Source organism: Strix aluco, chromosome 8, assembly GCF_031877795.1.
Source record: "Strix aluco isolate bStrAlu1 chromosome 8, bStrAlu1.hap1, whole genome shotgun sequence".
NCBI classification, from domain to species: Eukaryota; Metazoa; Chordata; class Aves; order Strigiformes; family Strigidae; genus Strix; species Strix aluco.
The window spans coordinates 24,753,832-24,769,579 of NC_133938.1; the positions used below are offsets into that span (position 1 = coordinate 24,753,832).

At 37.5% G+C, this 15,748-nt stretch overlaps 1 protein-coding gene across 2 annotated transcripts in view; it reads right to left on the reverse strand.

Moving 5' to 3' along the window:
- Positions 1-265: 265 nt before the first annotated feature.
- Positions 266-15,748, reverse strand: part of NR5A2 (nuclear receptor subfamily 5 group A member 2) — a 98,326-nt gene continuing 82,843 nt past the window's right edge. For both annotated transcript variants that reach the window (XM_074832721.1, XM_074832722.1), the window contains one exon: positions 266-3,562. In XM_074832721.1, the coding sequence (XP_074688822.1) occupies positions 3,315-3,562 (248 nt within the window). In that variant the 3' untranslated portion in view covers positions 266-3,314. The remainder of the gene's footprint in view (positions 3,563-15,748) is intronic.

Genomic DNA, 15,748 nt, shown 5'->3' on the forward strand with positions numbered 1-15,748 from the left:
TAACTGGTAAATTCCTTTTTGATTAGAGATTCAGCTTTTCTGATCTGTTTAGCTGTATTTACTTTGCTTCAGCCTAGGCAATTTCACCATCGCAGTCTGAGCTTTTGAAGGTGCCGCTCTCCACATTTGTGTCTTCCGCTCTGCATCAAATCTCTTTGATGCTCTTATTTTTCCTGCAATTTACTCTCCACTTCTGAGTAACTGATTTTTGACTGGTGCTTCATTTCAGTGGAATGATGTTGTTATAAAGACAATTATAAAGTAATTGGCACGGGCATATCAATATTTATTGAAATACTGAAAAAAAAATAATTCCATTGGTGATGAGAAACTCCTGGCAAGAACTGACATGACAATATGTATTTCACCGATACAGTAAGAGAACTTCAACTTCAACAAGTAACTCACTGCACATTCTAAGAGTTGCATGGATTTAAATCCAAGGCAGCTGCAGAACATCTGTAATACAAATAGTCAGACTTTACAGATTGTCTGTTTACAAACACAGAACAACTATAATAAACCAGCCAAAGCCTAACCCTTTGAATTTTAGTCTGCTTTTACTAATATGTCCTGTAATCAATAAGGCAGTCAGAAGTAAATGTCTGGTTACAAAGTAGTTAACAATTAACACGAAGGGGGGTTTTTTGGTGTTTTTTTGTTTTGTTTTGTTCACGTACTTTGGGCAATCTGGTGGGATTCTTGGAACCGCAGATGTGGGCAAATATATGTTAGTTTAACTGAAATTGTTTCCATTAAACTGTATGAAAAATTGTTCTTTTCTTCCACATCCTTCTTTTAACTCTTTTGTCCTGTATATAGATAATGGTGCTGTGAATACAGCTGGCAACATTTTTTAAGCTTTTTTCTTAATATTCAGTGAGATTCACTGTAGCATTTCAACAGGAAAAAAAGAGAAAATACAGAATGCAAACACTTGAAATGTGCTTCGTTTTTCTTTCAAAAAGGAAAGAATGACCACATTTATCTTGTACACTTGGGTAAATGTATTTCACAGCCACTGTCAATTGCCACCCACATCTTACTTTCTGTTAATTTAGTTTATTTGAAGGAGAACACTGTTATTTAAATAATGCTTGCATGTCTGCTGTGTGGGATGACTAAGGGAGCTGTGCTTGGTTTGCTTTTGGTCCGTACAACAGTACATGTGTTCTGTGATAGAAGACAGGCATCTAGGAGTTGCAGACACTAGGCTTTGCTGTGTTTGTACCCTATGCATGGAGAGAATATTAGAGCGAATTAATACAGGTGATTAAAATAGTGTGCTTTGTACTAATGCAGATGTAATAACTGATGTCTTTGGTATACAGTGTATGAATGGTTGGAAAAAAAGTAAGAGAAATGCACCTTTTCAAGTTCACATGAAACAGAAAAAGATATAACTCACATAATTTACAATAGATTTAAATAAACTACATTCAGGATTATGAAGATTTATAGACATTTAATCAAGCGAATGATTTTAATTTGTAAAGACCCTTGTGTGTCCCTGAACTATGTTCCACTAACTTGAAGACATGCTACAGTAAACACATATATTTGGCTTCTTCATTCTGGCTATATCTTATATAAAGATGAAACCAAAGAACAATAAATTAGCATCATAATTGTCTACAGTGAAAACTATCATATACAATATAAATAAACTATTCAAAAGCCAGCAATCTTCATGAAAAAAATTAAAGGATTAGGATATTATACAGTTTCTACAAGTGATTGTGCAGCCAATAATCTCAAAAATTAAAGTCAAAATGAAATACCCCTATTGATTTTAGTGTCTCACGACATACAGTAATTAAGTACTGGTAAAATAATTACCAATTTAAAAGAAATAATAAGGAAATCACTGCTCTGCAATTTTATCACAGTTTTTTCCCCACAGGACCTAAAGAATGTAAACACTATGTTTTTGTTAATGTTAGAGATTAATACTTTATTCTAAACTTATGTTGATCCACACCTGCACAGTTATCTTTAAGGGTAATGAAATAAGGCAAGACTCATAACTGTGGCATTAAATGTTAATACTGATATCTTCATCTGGACAGAGAGAGAATTGTTTGTTCTTCTCTAATATTTGTTCTGCAGCAGACTTTGGCCTACATAGACGTAGCAGTATCACTCTTCTTTCTTTGCGTAAAAGATGTGTATTACCTAACTTTAAAAGGAAAAAGTTTCATCAGATTTTTGACGTTTGAGTTGAAATTTAGTTTCTTAATTATTGGCAGTTTTAAAGACCGTTTTTTAACAAGCTCCATGGCATCATCAGGTCATACAATTTATTCTTCTATTCTTGCATTGCTAAATGCATTTTTTATTTTTTTTAATTTATTTTTTTAGTATTTTTAGTATTTTTTCAGTATTTGGTGTCCTAAACAGTTGAGGGTTTTTTTGGTCAGAGAAGCTGTTGTTTGTGAGGGCTAAAATATCACCGTTTCCTTTATTTGGAAATGGCCATGAATATATAGCAGAGCCATATTTTAGCCACTGCCCTAGTTAATTATATAGTTGAATTGGCTAATTTGTTTTGGAATATTTATTTTAGCTATTTAATAGCTACCCAATAACAGTAGTAGAAGAGGGATACTGCCTGACAGAACAACATGAACACGTGACAAAACAAACTTCAGAACATAGTAAGAATGCCAAGCTAACTGGATAACAGACTCTTCATATTAGTGATTTGCAGGCCTGAGAGACCGACAGTCACAACCAGCCTCTTAGGATCTGGTGGCGAAACTACATAGCACGTGGCCTACGCCAGCTCTGTCTTACAGATTGTTGAATGGATGCCACATCATTTATCACAGAAGTAGTAAGTGTTGGGTCCTTGGAAGGATGACAGAAGATGCTATAGATGCAGCTTTGCATCTATTATAACTGTTTTAGAAGTCCTGCTATACAGTGAAGGAATTTAGTGCACTCAAATTCCCCACTATCTTAGCTCGATAATATGGATCAGTTTTTTTCCTCCTAAGTTTCTTCATATTGGCAATCAGCAGAGTTAAATATACAAGGATCATTCTGTCCTTTTTCATGTCAACATTGGTGATGGTATCCACTTGGTAAGTTCACTTCACTCCAGTATAAAGTCTTAGATAGATTCCTTTGGGGATGTGTAGCATATGATTCACAGTTTGCAATACAAATACCCTGATACATCACTTATTTACTATTAGTATTTGATTATTATACCACTTTGCAAAGTCTTAAACCCATGTTTTAATTAGTGTTGCTTGGAGCAGTTCAGAATATTTTTTTTCCTTGAAAGCAGAAGCTCTAATGGGTATAATTTATGCTCTCTTTGCATGCAGCATTTCAATGAGAAGGTTATTACATGGCACATCCCCGTTCAGGTGTTTGTAATAGAGGTATTCTTCGGCCTGCATACTGATGGCCCGGATTTCTGGTAGTCGCAGGAGAAGCTGCCCAAATTTGTCTGTTTGCTGTGGGTAATTACACATTGTATAGTCCAGCAGAGCAGCATTCACTTGTTCCTGAACACCTTCCACAAGCTGGAAGTTCTCAAGATTTTTGACATCTAAATGATAATAAAAAAAAAAGTAACAACAATTCAGTTGCATTTTAATTTCTGTTTATGAAGGCAGTGTTTCACTAAATGGATGTATTTTTTCTTTCCTCCTGACAAAAGCATACTTTACAAGCTGCTGAATATTCAGTGAACCCTTTTGCCAACTTTCCTGGGAAAATGATCACAAAAGAGCTTTAGCAGAGTGTCTTGTTGAAATTCTGCATATACCTCAAATCAATTAGACACCAATGGAGTCTGAGCAAGGTCAGCTCTTTTCATAGCTTACAAAAAGAAAGGTTGAGGATTCCTAAAGTAGAAGACCATAATATATTGCTAGCAAATGAGTCCCAAGAGGAAGCCCTATCTTTAACCTAGTATGTTACACAATTCATATAATTCTGTATTAATTTTTCTGACCCAAGGTGAAATCTGTGTCCAGGGTATGATGTAGTTAATTCTAATAAAAAGTGACAGGGTTCTTGTTTCTGTTTGACATTTTCTAAATGATTCTGAAAGCCTTTGACTTGTCTAGCCTATGTTAATGAACCATCTGGTACACTCCAGTGACTGCCAAAATAATCTTCCCTACTAGAAACTCTCTAAAATATATATTTCACTGACTAATGATCTTTATAAAATGAAATCATTGTCCTTTGGGTGGAATACCAGATAAGAATTGTGCCCTTTAACATGAATATGGTTTCTGAAATCCAATGCTGATTTCTTTTTTTTTTTTTTTTTGTATTGGACAACAGGGGCATTTACATCAGTAAGGCAGGTACAGTTTGTTTGCTCTGCCTCTGTGTGATTATCTTCTGTTCCTATACAGCAAGTTAAAGCTCTAGAAATGCTGGTCAGATAAATTCCAGTATACTAACTCCTCATTATTTGCTTCCCTGTGTAAAAATTACTCTGATGGTATCATCTTTCAACATGTCTGGAGAATACAGAAGTTATTCTAAAGCTTGCAAATTAGAGTGCTTCTATAATGCAGAAAGAGCAAAGTGATCAAAGTGCTCTTGCTGGGAGAACTTGTTTTGGTTGGCGTTTGATCATTTATACCATCAGTAGATTACTGTAACACAATTTCTTGTAATGCAATAGCACGGTGATACTGAGCATAGCTATGCTGGTAAGTCACTTTGAATAAAGACAAATCTGCTCTTCTATGGATGTTCTTGGAGCACAGGAGATGGGGAATTTGGCAGAATTTGGTTCATTGTAAATGCCAGCCTTTGATTGGAGGGGAAATGAGTGTTTTCCTTTGAAAAACAGGAACACACGTTGGTCCCCCAATCCATCAGCAGCCTGAGAGGCTGTGTAAATTGGGTCTCACTGTATCTTTTCCTATAAGTGTTTTAAATAGAGCAAATATTGGTTCCTGCACATAACTGTGTGCTGGAACACAAGGGAAATGGTTGGTGGAGGAAAACATTTTCTTCAGGACAAGAGAATAGGAAGGATGCCAAGGATCCCAATGGCAGCACAGGGCAGCACGCACAGCCTCCAGGGCCTGAGTTACAGGCTTTGAGCAGGAGCCTCTCTGGAGCATGCTGGCTGCCGGCTGCACTTCAGGTTCACTCTTGCATGAGCTGGGGTGAGTGTTTCCTACTGTGGTTGTTACTGCCTGCCTCTTTTCTGTCCCAGTTTCACTGTGGAAATGAAGCAAGTGGCTCCCGGATTTGTGCTGCTTGTTTGGGAACTGAGGACATGACCTCCGTCTGAATTTTTCTACCTGGCTGAAGCAACTTGCTAGCAATACTTAAATTATGACAGCTGTCCAACAAGAATTGTCTGAATTTTGCATTATCCAGAGTGACGACAACTGGAAACTTCAAAGCTGCTATGCCTGGTCCCTTAGCTATTCAAACTCATTTATCCAAAGTCTTTTTGCCAGTGTCTCTAGAGATCTTTGGATAATCATGTTTTCATGTATCACACTGGACATTTTCTCACACAAAATATAGCTGTTTATTATTTTACATACCTACATAAAACTCCCAAGGTACTTTGTAGCGAGTGTAACCTGGTTTAAAAATTGGGTGTTCTAAGCATATTTTTATAAAGTTAAGAAAGGAACAGTATCAACTATCACAATTATTTTAAATAGGTTGCTTTCAGCTGCAAAATGCAACCATGAATGGTTAGAACATAAGAAATTCCCACAAAACCCAGGGACTATGCTGGATATTAAACTGTATTAAACAACAAGATAAAATGTATAATGATTTCAGAATCAGTATTTCAAACTTTTTTTCCCTGTTAAAAATAACTTTAAACATCAGGAAGGTTTAGAAACCATTAGCTGATTCAACCCCCTTTGAATTTAAAGGGCATCTTTCTGTTGTCTGTCTGTTTTGAATCATACTGTGAGATGAAATTGTGCTGGGTTCTTGGAAAACCAGGTTCATTCTCATTTTTGCTCTGTCTAAATGTTACTGTATGGAATATATATTTACTGGCAACATCAGAAAAACAATTTTTACAAAGATCAAGAACACAATCTGAGAATTGCAAGTTTTCTGTATTTTCTCGTAAAAATGCTGAATTCAATGCATGTTCTACAGAGATGCATTCTGTCTTCAGCTCTATTGATATCATACTCCAAGTCAAAAGGAGGCATAACATTTTATCTATATTGCCCACATATACAGAATCAGTGGCTTCTGGCAGTAGGTGTACCTGTGTGTTGTATAAGTGTTTCTATACGCTCGTCAGCTATATGGCCTGGCTGAATTGCATGGAAGTTACAGAACTACAGGGGAAGAAGGTCTGTGTTGGGTTTTTTTCTCATTTTAGTAGACAGTTCTTTAAATTCTCATATGTGGCAACTTAAGCACTGAAGTCAGATGTGAAAACAAGTCCAGTTAACACTGATAGTAAACAAAAACTAGTTCTGGGGCTTCTATACCACATCCAGCCTGTATTTCCTCTATGTAAATGCTTGATATTTGCGGTGAGGCTCAGTGCTTGTAAACAAAATATTATTAGTTAACCAATAAAAATAAGTAGAATTTTCCTGTCTGTTTCTATACTGAATCAGATACTCATAGTCCCAATGATTACATCACTACACAATTCGTCTGTGCGTAGCAATCTCCACGACTGCAATCATAATAGTGGGGATGTAGAGGCAATCTGATGACCAGTTATGTATTTTGGAGCAAGTCTTCATGCAGCAACCAAGATTTTTGGATGCAACTTTTGATAAGTGCTCTCATCTCATGAACATTAACAAAAAATGCTGCAGTAAAGCAAACAAGACAAATTGAACAGAGAGAGAAGTCAAAGGATATGTGCTGAGACCACTGTGTAAAGCTCCATTATCATGTCTCAAGCTCTTGTATGATATTTTGTATATTGTTAAAAAAGAGGTTTGCTGAACACATAGTTGCAATATAAATTACATAGAGAATCACAAACTCTCTCTCTAATAAAGATGAGTAACAACAAAGGAAAACACGTGGATATTAAGTTATTTCCAGTAGCTCCAAGTTCTGCAGGTAGAACAAGAAATGCTATACAGTTCTCACTTCTGGTAGTTAGTATTTAGCTGATAGTGATACAAATGTTATTAAATAACTTTGGTTTGTAAGTAGATGGTTTTCCTGTGCTTTGGGTTTGGTTTTGTCTTGGTATTTATTATATAACTCTGGCTAAAGGTACATGATTTAGTTTTCCAAATATTTCCTTTTTGATAAAGATCCTTTGAATGCTAATGAGTTAATTTGGTGAAACATCCAGCAATGCTGGTGTAAGTCTGCTGAAGGCAGTGGTGTACAGTAAGTATGAAATCTGCTACTGATGTGTACAGCACAACAGTCTTTTACGCTTTCATGTAATTCTTCATTCCTGTCTGCTTTTTAGAATTGGAATGTCTCTTACCAGTCTTTACATCGGTTAGTAACAATTTAAAGTACACATGTTTAAGCTTAATGCAAGAAATCATTTTGCAAGGTTTAGATGCTTGTAAATTAAATGAGTAAGAATAGGTCCCCCCCTCCCACCCACACACCCTTTAAATCCTAGCAGCTAGAAAAAGTGTTTTGTGTTGCTACAGTGAGTATCAGTCTCTTATCTCTTCTACTTTATTCACTCAGGGACTAATTACCAACTTTTTACATGAAACAGCCTTACTGTGAGCTCACAGTGGGGCGCACATCTTTTTTCTATCCTTATTGGAAAGTAAACCCTTAGGTCTTCTGGAATATATTATATGTTTTACAAGAAATAGCAATTGCTTTTCTGTCAAACAAAGAATTTTTGTTCTCTATAGCTTACTTTTGACGATTAAGACAAAACAGTATTATAGTGTGTCAGGATCTGCTCTGCAGTCACAGTAAAGATCTGCCAGTATTCCCAGAAATCCCCCCATTTTGACTATTTTCTACATCTGCTATAAAGCTGTGCATTAAGCTGAAACTGCATACAACATTCAGCCTGAGGAGAACACTTTTGCATATTTTCCCCAAAAATGGGTCTGGTCTTTAGAGGGGGAAATATTTAGGTTTCAGAGAGATTTTCTTCCTCTCATATTCCAAACATGAAATACTGAAGATTTGGTGGTCTACTAATCTGTAGAGAGCTTCCCTTGGTCTGGGAATTTTGGAAATAAAAATGAAACAGAATGAGAGATTTAAATTTGAAAAATAGTAACTCCTTAGGAACAGCGTAAATATTTCCCAAAGAAAGCCGGTTAAATTTTACTGCTCGCATCTTTTATCAGATACTCTTTCTACATGAAGCAATGAAGAGGTGCGTGCACACACAGCTCAGCTGCCTCTCTGCATTTTGCATCGTTGCAAGTCCCGGTATTGCAAGGATGAGATAAGGTTGTGTTTAGGCTCTCCATGGGGAGACATTTCTCACTTCCAGAAGACTGGAAACAGTCTTACAGATACTCCAGGCAATAGGACTTGATACCAGCCCAGAGCTGAGCTTCCTCACCATGAAAGGGCTGATGAGCCCCATCATTTAAGAACTTTATTAAAACCCAACTGGTCCCAAAGCTTAGTAGCTCTTTGGAATGACTGTTAAATATCCAGGTAAAATATGATGTCTTCCAAACTCTAGTGATGGTATTCTTGGCCAGGATGGCCTTTAGGCTCATCCTCTGAGAGGTTTGTCCGTTCTTTCCAGCCAGACTGGATGGCCTAATGAGCAGCACTGCCTCTGCTTAGAAACATGCTGTTTTATCAGGGAAAGATACAATGTGCCTCTTCAGCCCGAAGTTGGGGTTTCCGTCAGGGGCTTTGGTGTGAGGCCAATTCCTGTTTGACCTTGAAGATGGAATATGTTAATTCTGATGAAGGTTTTTTCCCCAGAATAGTTCAAAGAAGGGGGACTACCTAGGATGGGGGTGACATTACCAAACCTTTCCCTATATAAACACAGCTTTTTCCTAGTTTCTTTGCCCACTTTCTGCTAGCCTTGCAAGCCCTCCGGGTTGTGGGACTTAAAACACAGGTAGATTTTGACATGTGATAAAAAATTTTCTGAGGGCAAGAGTAGTAATGGTTGATAAAGTGCCAATCTCTGAAAATTACCCACAATTCTCTTTCATTGAAACTAATGGCAACAACAGCGGTTCCATATAGCACATCTGTCACGAAGGCAGATGTATGCCATTCTATAGCTAAGCCTTCTTGACAGACAAAATGCTATAATGAAGGAAGATTTATGGTAAAGATAAGCTCTTTACTGCAAAATTCTCCTCAGTTTTATTACAGCAGAGTTGTGCTGAATATTATTTACTTAGAAGTCATGGGAAACAATTTTTGATAGATGTGTTTGTTAATCAGTTGTAAGGCACTATATTTAGCACTTCCCAAACCTTGAAAAACCTTTACATTATAACAACAGAAACCACTTTTATTTTCTTAAGACTTCCACGTCCAAACTGAATGCATAAAAAACTTTTCCTGTCTTTAGAAGGATTCTTTTTTGGCAGTGGTTAAGCAGTCCGTAACAGTGCAATGATTATCTCTGACTGTTTATTAGGGTCATAAAGTAATTTTCATTTTCAGTTGAACATAATATCAGATAATGGGCACATTGTTTTGAAAATCTTGACTAAATTCTTATATAGCAATGTGTTTCATTCACACCTAAGTACTGGGCAAAATGATATATATTTTTAAAGCCAGAATAAGATGCTTATGAGAGAACAAGCTGTAATTCTTAGTCTGAATCCCATTTCATCCCCTCAGTCTTGATGGAGCTTTGGTTTGTTTCAGAACAACTCAGACTCAACTAAAACATATTTTGGTGGTGTTTTATAGTGGTAAGCTTCTTTCTAATGCTTTTTAAAATATTGAAGTGTATTCTTCTGTTCCAAAAAGATTGTGAAACAACAGATTCTTACTGAAAAGATAATCTCATAATATCTCTTAAGATCCATGTTTATTGACTTTTGTGAATAATTTTATAATTGTTTTTGCTGCTGTTAGCTCTGCATTGGAAAGGGAGATATAGGGAAATAAGATGGATTCCTCTCCCTGTGCAACTGTGAAATTATTTTACTAAATTTCAGTTGTTTCTTTTCTTGCAGTCTCAGTAAAGACAAAGGGCAAAGTCCAATTTGATCTCTCAAATCTTTGACTGGTGTAATTACTGAGTTATCACTCAGGAAAATAAAACAGCTTGACTTTCAACAGCTCAGGCTGAATTTACTGACCTGAAAGTCAAACAAACAAACAAAATCTCCACCCGTTTCTTGTCCTGGCACCCCAGGAACCAACATCCTTATTACTGCAAATGAGGCATACGTGATATGGTGGTCATTGAAACACAATAAAACAAGATCCTGCTAGGCCTCTTTAGAGGAAGAGCTGCTCTCAAGTCCTGGCCCAAAGTCCACAGCCAGCTACACCCTTAAATAAAGTCCAGTGTTTCTCACTGAGACTCACAAGGGAAAAGCATGGCCAGGTATGGCCAGAGAGCCAGTTGGGATAGCTGGTGGATGAAACTATGGCCCAGCCCAGAAGATGCCAGGACAGACCACAGGCACCAAGTCCCAAGCAGTGGTTCTACTGCTGGCGCTTCATCTCAGCCGTGCCAAAACTTCAGTACCACCTCACTTTCACTTTCTGAAGCTTGCTCTTGCCTGGAGTTATGCCCCTGCTGATTGCTCCTGCTTTGGGTGAGCAATGCAATGTGTTGCTTGTCATGTGGGACTGAGGGCAGCCCATCTATTGCCTGAAGGCTTATTCTGTAGGTATTTTAATCCATGCTCAGCATTCATTGATAGGATTAGGTTCCACATGAAAGAGTAACTGCTGCTTTCTTTGAAGATATGACAGAGGAACAGGAATTTGAACAGTGCTTGCTCTGTTGTGTCTTCAAGGAAATTCCCCAAGCAACTGGAGTCTCCCACCATGCCAGAGCATGGTCTTGGCTATTGTTAGCTACAGGCTGTTCTCAGTGAAGATGTGCTCCGGTCTTTGGGTTGAAGCTCTGCTGCTGCACTGAAAAAAATAACCCTACATGACTTAAGCCCAGATTTATAGCCCGCCTTTGTAGGTTGGTGGTGAGGGAACCTGCCTGGGCTGACATAAGTTTCTGGTTCCTTCTTTCAGGTTTGTTTGCATAGTTGATCTAGTGACCACTTAGGTAAACGACAGATCAATCCTAGAAAAAATATTTCAGTTTAAGTGTCTCTTTTCCAGGAAAAAATTGTGTAACCACTACCCTGTGGAGGCATGGTCATATTTGTGTGCTAGCACATGTTGATAAACTGGGGCGGAAGTGATTTAGCAAAGGTCTCACAGATAGATTAAGAAAAAACATGAATCAAAACTCACTTTTCCTAACTCCTCATCTAATCCCAGGTTCATATTATATGTCTGGACTAGAAACATTTGTCTTCTGAATATACAGGAATAAGCATAGATAAGAAAACTAGTATATTAATTATCATGCTATCAGTGGGTAAAAATATGTATATGCTTAAATGCAGACAATCTACAGCCATAGGACTAGTTTATATCGCACTTACAGTTACCAGAAAAAAAGTATCACATTTGATAAAAGCAGAAACTAGGTTTCTGATAAGAATTAAACCAATTAGAATAAATAGTAAATTTATTGACCCAAATGGTTTTTCCAGTTAATTTCTGAAACATCACTTTAATCTTCAATAGCACATGAACAATACAGGATTGTTGGTGTTTTGAGGGAACTGGCTGTCAATGTTGACAATTTGTAGGGTGTGAATAGTTTAAGATGTCATAAATATTTATGAAGTTCCTGGGAATGGTGATAGGGACATCATACAAAATCCTTGAAGTTATGAACTGAGGCAGAAAGGGTGTTATATGCAACTTGCAATAATAGTACGTTATAACGTAGAGAGGAGCAAGAAAAAAATCTATTATTTAGCTGAGAAGAAGCTGAATGTTTAGACAAAAAGAAATGAAAATTTTAGAAAGATTTGCTTTCATCCAGAAAATATTTGCTCTGGTTTTGCTTAGACATTTGCAACTTTTCTGAATGATTGGATTTACTGCACTCATGAGAAGCTTGCACATTATCCATCCTCTCCCTTTCTGTCCCTCTCCTGCTACTCAAGTACTGTTTAAAATAGGAGTAATGGACCAGATTAATCTCAGAGGTATTTCTACTGCCACCACTGGAACTACACCAAGGGGTGATATAGTCTTAAAAGAAGAAATATAAATATTTTCTGGAAAAATATCGAATATAAATTTCTACTGAGGTTAAAACGCAGAAGTGCAGCTGCCACTGAAACCCTTTTGAGTAGCAGGCTGTATCCTTTTATAAAGCCCATCTGTCTCTGCAGAGTATAAAAAATGCATGATCATAAAAAGCAGTACTCCTTAGGGGAAAAATCTCTCTGTACTAATCTTGTAGTCACTTTACAAAACAGTTTTTAATCCCAAATTTGCATTTGATTTTCAGTCAGGAACTTTTGTGGTTTTTGCAAAGTTTTCTTATTCCATTAGAATAAGATATGAGGTACAGTTTGTTCAGGTGGCAAGTCCAGACTATGAATAAACCAACGTTATCATATGAAAGAGAATTAAACAGGCAGATCCAAGTGGGGATATATTAAGCCAAATTTAAGCTCCAGTAGTTGAATTTAGCCTGCACTAGATGTCTGGTTTGCCTCAGGATATATTCAGCTTTCCAGCTAATCGACTGAGGAAAACTGCCTCAGGTATGATAAAATTTACAAGAGAGCTCAGTCGAATAGCTCTTGTTATAAATACTAGCTTAAAGGCATTCTTCTGGTCTTTGGGATCAGGACTGTATTTGCATTTAATTATTATATTTCAAACTTTTTTGAACTTGGTTAAAAATATTAGACCAGCCAGTTATATCATTATAGTGGTTTCCAAATAAGGGTAGAACTTCATACCACTTTTTTATTACTTAGTGAATTCTGGTTGGCTTTATCCTTTTGTTTAGATACAAAGTCCCACAGGAGCAAAAATTATTAAAATATATTCTCTTTAAAAGAAGGAAATATAGTTAAGCAAAGGTGTTTTAATGACATGCTGATCTAAGAGGTACAATACTATGACTTTCTGTCAATGTAATTGACAAATAATTCAGTTTTAAGTCTTCTGCACTGTTTTGCGACAAGGTTTAGTGTGAGACAATCAACCAATCATCTTTCAGACATTGATTTCAAAACCCTATTTTTCCCCTCTTTTGAGACTTTTAAAGACATGATTTAATAGTTTTATGGGCCAGTATTTACACTAAGTTTTTTTTTTTCACTGAACTAAGTTGTATCAGTGGAAGCTGATTCTAGTTTAGAAAGAATCACCTCTGCCTGTGCAAGATATGGGAAGTGAAAATCAGTAAAAAGGAGTCTTTTCTTATATAATTGTGTGAAATAATATAAAGCATTCGTTTAATTGCTCAGTGCTGAAAGCACTACAGTAGAACTACAGTAGAAACAAATATGTGACTTTTATTAGCCAAACATCTGAATTTTATTATTTAGAAAAGCTAGACTCTCCTTTGGGCAGTTACAATTATTTACTATGTAAATGTAACTGCAGACAGGTCATGAGACCACTGATGGTACATTGAAGCTGTTGTCTCTCAGATGCTTTTTCAATTCCCTATCAAATTAGCATTGACAAAAATTTTGCTGGCTCAGATGAAAAGCACTGATGAGTTTGATCCCATCATATACATGTGTGTATCAGTCATCAGATCATTACCACACCTGACTGCAACAGCCCATGAATTTGCTTAAATGTAATGCACCATGCACTAGTGCTCCTCACTGAGTGACAGCAGAGCTGGTGGCCCTGAGACAGGGCTCCTGCCCTGTCCCCCCTCTCCCTCTGGCTGGCCCAGGCTGCCAGGTCTCCTGCTAGGCAGTGGAAAAAAGAAACACTTTATTCTCCTGTACCTCTCCATCTTGCTTTCATGGACAGTAAACACAACTAAGGTAAGTAATTTTCTACTGCAGCATTTCAAATCATATTGTTTCTGACATTGCCTATTGTTCTGAGTGGAAGATGCAAATTTCATTTTTTACTGTGACATATGTCTGCGCTTAGTTGTGGAAGTGGTTTGGTAAGTGAGGGTGATAGGAGCCCAAATGGGGACAGCTGCAACTACACTGGCACTCTGCAAGTGTCATTGCTGGCACACAGGAAACACTGGAGAGGCACCCAGATGTGTGTCAGCCTTTGGACTCTTCTCTCAAAGACTTTGATGTGTATACCACTGTTCTTTCTCCTCATTGCTTACACTTTTAAACATACAAATATGAAAGCTAAAGAAAAGGCCACCTGAAAGTCCCTCTGGCAACATGGCTACTAGTAGGGTAGAGAAGTGTGGAATAGAGGAAATACTCTTACACCTGCATTTTACTTCTTAGAAGTGAATTTTACTTCTCAGCTATTTCTGATCTCTTGACAAGAAGCCCTGATCAGAAGGGACTGGAGGCTCTCAGATAAGATAGTGCCTCAGCACATTTTTAACATTTCAATTGCTCAGTGAGGAACAGCAGAAATAAGTCAGGTAAACTCTAGATTTGTGCTCACTGCTCAGTTCAGACTGGTTTGGTCAGATATGGATGAGATGTTTGCATAGACAACATAGTCATAGGTTTAGCATGGAGGAGCATGAATTAAGTGACTCCAGATCCCCATTAGTCTCTGACTGGAGCTGGCCGTAATGTGGTGCCAAAGCCTCATGTTACCTGCACAAGGACAGAGGTAGTTTAAGGTCCCCTGATGCCACATAACAGGTGAAGGAAGTGAGCTCGCCTCTGGCACTGCACAGTGTCAGCTGCGATGGTCTGCAGAGGGGCTTTGGGAACATGAGGAAACTCAGTCTCCTGCAAACAGAGGTTTGCACTTTCCTGCCCTGGCCAGGCTCGCCCCACCAGTGACATACATATTCTCAGGGTCCTGGCAACACTCTGCTGAGTCCCTTGATGCTTTATTGAATTAGATTGTGGATTTTGCCTTTACTGCTAGCATCTGGAAGGATTTTTAATTCTAGGTCCACCTCCACCTAAATGGACACTTATTGTATTAAGGTTGATTCTAGCTAGATCTCACTGTGCTCTTCAATGCAGCGGTGTTTCCCCACCTGTAGGTATTTTTTTACAGGCAAGACTGTGAATTGCCATTTGGAATGGACTTTCTGTTCTATTTTTCATTTTATGGTAAAAGTTATATGAGTTAGTACTATGAAAACTGTAAAAGCAGTTTGGATTTCTTACTTTGAAAGTTAATTTTCCTGAAAGTTATGTCCAGGCCAACGAATAGTGCTCTCCTGTAACCTTGTGTCCATGGCAGACAGTGGGATATGCATTTGGCAGGAAACAACTCATGTAAGTACACACGTGCATTCTCCTTGTGCTTTAGTTTAATGGAAATGCTCAGGCTTTCAAATCTAAGATACTCAGCAACAAGCAGTGCATTTATAGCTGTAAATCACCATAGTCTCAAAATGTCAAAGTAACCACTAACTCCTGCAGCAGAACTGCCCACCAGCCATGCAGGGACTCCTACCCAATTGCTGGAGAAATAGCCTGAAATGCCAAATGACCCAGACATGTTCAAGGCAATACATTCACATGTTTACTGTTGTTCTTGCCTTTCTTCATTTACATTCACTAATTGGAAGTTAATGTGTTCCCAGAGGCAAATAAATATATTTAAACAAAAAATTATACTATTTTTTCCAAACTGTGCTTTA